Raw genomic sequence first — 5,038 nt, 5'->3', positions numbered from 1 at the left:
TTTTATTCCATAATAGGGTACGACTTGATCCAGATGGCATTATATAACACTGAATACTTGAAAATGAGAAATACAGTGTACTTTAATTGAGCTATGCTTAATTTATAACCTAACTATAAAAAATTTCTTTGGATTTGTTTAAACCATTGTTTATTTGTTTGTTTGTTTAGGAATACTGTAAGTCCAGGACCCACTACAGTTTTGTGGAGGCCCTCATAAGGAGAGTAAGAAGACTTTTGAGGCTCAACACAGGGAGCTGATGAGTTATATAAACAGACACAGGTGGCTCACTACAGTGAAATGATTATTGTCTATAAAATTTGATACAACTTTTTGATATTTAGTTCCACTGACAGTGGGCTCATTTGGCTGATATCTCATGGAACTTGCAGTGTTAATACCTGTTAAAATCATTTTTGACCATGTATTAAAGATGTATTCCAAGTGAGATCTCGCGAGAGTTGACCAATATTCATTCAGTTCGAACCGGAAAGCCGTGCGAGGTAGACGTGTTTGAGTGGCCGAGCGGCGGGTTATACGATACGACTTTCCTTGTTATTTCTCCTAGCCCAGCTGTTTCGACATTTCCATCTTCTATCTAGAAGTAAGTGTTTTGTTGTTTATTTATTTATGTGTGCATGTTTTCGGGTTTATTTTTGTCTTTGATTCATTGCTCGTGATTTTACGCGCCAAATTTTGTTCATGCACACATTTCTCGAGTCGCGGAGTATGTTTACTTGTGGTGCTATACAAGTTTTACTTGTATTTGGTTTGTGCCACGTAACCCAAATGAAAAAGAAATCTAACAAAATACTTTCAAAATATCTTCAAAACACTACCAAATCATACTTTTATATTTTCTTAGTATGTTTTGAAAGTGTTGCATTTAACGAAACATCAATGCTATACTTTACAGGATGGGGTGGCATGGTATTTTGTTAATGTTTCATTACAATGTTGGTGTTTTATTAATGTTTCATTACACTCTGCAGAATGAAATTGCATTTTGAAAGTGTTTCATTATACTTGTCTGCATCAAATTAATATTTTGTTAGCATTTCATTTGATTAACAGACATGTTAAGGGTTGACTTATCTAAGAGCAGTAAAATCTTCCAAGAACAACTTTATTTATATCCTGTGTTACTAGTTTTGCGCCAATTTTCAAACCACCAGCACTAGGTGAAACAAAGAGATTGGTGAAGGGACATGTAAAGTGTTAGTATATATACTGATCCCTGATTGGAAAAAGCAAAATCAGGATGAATCTGGATATAACAGAGGTATTTATTTATTGCATGACATAAAGTTCTTTTAAACTGGACTACAGTTAAACCTTCAGTCTGTGAATGTGGATGTGTATATGGCCTGTTTTTATTGGGTTTTTGTTCATTTTAAGATTGATCGACCTTTAATCCATATACTACCCAGCTTAGATCAGTTTTACGCACAGGGTTAAATGAATTATAATTATACTTGAAAATTCTGTGAAAATGTATGTGAATGGAGAAATGGTCAATGGATTGAGAATTATATCTCTTACACCAAAGGATTTCACTGCAGAGAATGATTGATATAAGAGAGTGATCATGAATACTTGGTGTTTTTTAATGTTGGAATGGTGTGCTTTTGTCTATTGAACAATAATGTCAAACCTGGAATTCAAAATACTGTGAAACAAGATGTTTATACATGTAATGTTTCAATATGAGACTGTGTTTAGATGTTTTCAAAGACTTGTGAATTTGCTAATTATAATTTTAAAAATTCAAATTTAGTGGTTTATTGATGATTTGTTACTTATGCTTTGTTAGTATTTTGTTAGAGTGTTTTGTTAGCCTCATTTGCATGTGATTTTCTATACTAATGGAATACTATCAAAACACAGTGTTTTGTTAGTAGTTTGTTAGAGTTTTAGTAGTATTTTGTTAAAGCGTTTTGTTAGTAGTTTGTTAGAGTGTTTTCAAAGTAACTTGTTATAGTGTTTTGTTAGCTCATTTGCATGTGATTTGCTATACTATCAAAACACTTTCAAAACATATGTTTTGTAAGTAGTTTGTTATAGTATTTTGTTTCCCCCTTTTTTTCATTTGGGAAGTTTTTTAGATTTTATTGGTGTTATACAAGCTTGTCTTGTATTTTGGCTACACCTTTATGTGATTTTGAGAATGGGTGTTATACAAGTTTAATTTCTTGTATTTGGTTTAATATTGAATATTTAAGGGTGTTATACAAGATTGTCTTGTATTTTGGTTACACCTGTTTGTAATTTTGAGAGAAGTGGTGTTATACAAGTTTTTCTTGTATCGGGTTGTACACCACTGTTTATGAGAATTGTTATACAAGATTGTCTTGTATTTTGGTTACATGTTTATGTGATTTTAGAGTTATGGTGTTATACAAGTTTTTCTTGTATTTGGTTGTACACCACTGTTTATTAAGGGTGTCATACAAGCTTGTCTTGTATTTTGGTCACACCTTTATATGATTTTAGAGTATGGCATTATACAAGTTTTCTTGTATTTTGGTTGCACACCACTGTTCAATTAATGGTGTTACACAAGTTTCTGTTTTGTTTTTGGTTTACATTATTCTGCAGTATTTAAGAGTTGTGGTGGTGTGCATGTTTTTGTTGCACAGTAATTGATGGAATGTAGTAAGATATTTATAGGCGCTATGCAAGTTTGTTTTGTATTGATCTATATATATAAGAATCAATATTTAAATGTGATGTTATATAGTGGTATCCTTTGGTGTTATGGTGCACCACTTTGGTCTTAATATAAGTGGGGTTATACATTGCCTCGTGTGTTGTTACACTTTTGTGACATTTCGAGAGCTGTAGTTTTTTCTGAATTTGTAAATATATATTTTACAGTGACTAGTATTTTGTATTTCCGGAATGTGCACTAAATGTATGTAGAGGGTACAAGATTAGGGGTTAGGCATTCTCGGCATAGTTAAATATTTTGTGTATGCCCTTTTTATGATAATGGGATAGAATTAAAATCTTATTTCATTTTAAGGATATATTAAGATGATAATATATTTTGATCCATTTGGTTCACTTTTTTGCTGTGTGCAGGATTTACATTGAGTGGTTTATAATTTGAGCATGTTTGGTTTGTAGATATTTTTATTTTTGTTTTCTAATTAATGTGGAATTTAACTTAACATTTAACTGCATTTTATATCTATTTAATAGATGTCTATAGTTCTGAAGCAGAGGCATTCACTGTTGGGCAAGAATTTGCTACCCTTAGCATTGAGGTTAAAGGATTTGGCCACAGATATTCAGGACGAGAGGGAATTGGCAAGATTGAAGAAGGAACATCCCCTCACTAGATATTCCTTAGAAGAATTAGAGACTGAATTCAAAAGCCTCACGGGGGAAGAAGCGAAGGAGGTGTTGAGTCTAGTTGGAAAGCAACGGGATATCGATAACGTTCGTCTCCTGATGCATGTTGCTATCTGCATGGCAAATGATGTTGGGGCTCCTAAGTCAACCCCAATTGCTAGGTCATCTATTCTGGTAGAACCTGGTTCACGTCCCTCGACGTCTCAGTCTGTAGAATCTCGGGAGGGAGAAGTGTCTAAAGAGTCAAAGGATGTAGGTAAGGGCTATTTAAAGCTTAGTGATATGAGTACAAGAGTGGACATGTAAGTTCAAGTTTTTAATGGTGGTTTTATATTGTAGAGAAGAAAAAGGATGACATTGAGACAAGACTGGAAAAAATGGAATCAGCTATGAAGGAAGTGACAGGGAATACAGATAAAGAGGTGAACCTGGCATTAAAGAACATTTCTATTTTGGCAAGCAGGCCTAAGTTGACAGTTCCTGCAGTTATGTTAGCTGCGGTTGAATCATTAGTCGATATTGCAATTTCCTCTGGTCATAAAGAGGCTGATTTTTATGCGAAGGCTTTGCAAACTTGTAGGAAATTTGAAAATAATCCTGATATTTTCGGTTTGTGTCAACGTTTGTTTGGAACAGCAGATGATAAGAAAATTTCTTCTGTTGTGGCGGAATGGTCAAAAAATAAAAAGTATTTAGACGAGAATAAAGAATCAAAGGAAAATGTAAATTCAATGTCTTCTGCAAGTTTCGCAGGTCCTCAGGGGTCTAATTTTGTACCCGGTAGTCCAAATTTTCCGTTTTGGCAATCTCCCATGGGAGCTTGGCAAGGTATGCCTATGTATGGGCCAATGCCGGCTAGGTTTCCTAGACACAGATCTTATGTTGGAGGTGCATGTTATTATTGTAAACGCCCAGGCCATATGGTGGCCAAGTGCCCAAAGTTGATGAAAGAGAAGGATAAGTAGGCCTATAGTGTAAAATGAAACATGAAAATTTGATAGTGGCATGTTAAAATTTTTTGTATGTCATTGTTGAATCGTCAATAAACCTGATAAGTATGTATTTGGCTTCACATTTTTTAGTAATTTCAACCATCATCCCAAAGGACTCTGATGCCTTAGTGATTATTTCACGCGGGTTGAGGGTTGAATTACCTCTCCTATTATTTTACTTTCAGATAAAACGCCAAAAATTTTGTCCAGTTGTTCCAAAATGGGAATTGAAAGCAGGTTTTTTAGCGGATTATGAAGATACATGTATGGTATATAAGAGAAATACATGTGCAAGATTTGTAAACTTAAACGGAGAGGTAATTCACCCCTCATCCCATGTCTTTGTATCTGCAGAAAATGTAGTTAACAACAATATATCTGTGGATATGTCTGATTTGCCTTTAAGGGACCCAGGTACTTTTGTCCCAGGAGGCATTCATGATTATTTGCAAGAGTGGGAAAAATTAGATATTTCTGGTGAAATGCGGGATTGGTTAAAAGATGGAGTTGATGTTCAAAAATTTATTAAACCTTTTAAAGGTAATTTTAAAGGGAAATCGTATAATTCAGACAAGCCTCCTATGATGTATATGCAAAATTCTGCTGCTTGTGAAAAATTTCAGGAATTTATTGTATCAGAATTAACAGCTAGTTTGAGAAATGGGTCTTTACAATTGCTTGGTAAAATT

The 5,038-nt window shown here is 34.0% G+C and overlaps 1 protein-coding gene and 1 pseudogene across 1 annotated transcript; both read left to right on the top strand.

Moving 5' to 3' along the window:
- LOC134274011 (nuclear pore complex protein Nup205-like) overlaps positions 1-419 on the top strand; it is a 12,118-nt pseudogene extending 11,699 nt beyond the window's left edge.
- A 2,785-nt stretch (positions 420-3,204) lies between these two features.
- On the top strand, positions 3,205-4,402 carry LOC134274010 (uncharacterized). Its single transcript, XM_062756237.1, has 2 exons — positions 3,205-3,613; positions 3,697-4,402. Exons 1-2 carry the CDS (start codon positions 3,205-3,207, stop codon positions 4,320-4,322), a joined length of 1,035 nt encoding a protein of 344 aa, XP_062612221.1. The 3' UTR covers positions 4,323-4,402.
- Positions 4,403-5,038: the final 636 nt, after the last annotated feature.

This window comes from Saccostrea cucullata, unplaced genomic scaffold (assembly GCF_032062105.1).
Source record: "Saccostrea cucullata isolate Sc308-1 unplaced genomic scaffold, CSIRO_AGI_Scuc_v1 ctg7650, whole genome shotgun sequence".
Taxonomy (NCBI): domain Eukaryota; kingdom Metazoa; phylum Mollusca; class Bivalvia; order Ostreida; family Ostreidae; genus Saccostrea; species Saccostrea cuccullata.
The sequence above is the reverse complement of the archived record's forward strand: the minus strand, read 5'-3'. Positions and strand labels throughout refer to the sequence as shown.

Excerpts from the sequence above, each read along its gene's own strand:
- LOC134274010 (XM_062756237.1), top strand. The coding sequence starts at position 3,205 with ATGTCTATAGTTCTGAAGCAGAGGCATTCACTGTTGGGCAAGAATTTG. Across the intron at positions 3,614-3,696 it reads TAAAGAGTCAAAGGATGTAG|AGAAGAAAAAGGATGACATT; the intron begins GTAAGGGCTATT and ends TTTATATTGTAG.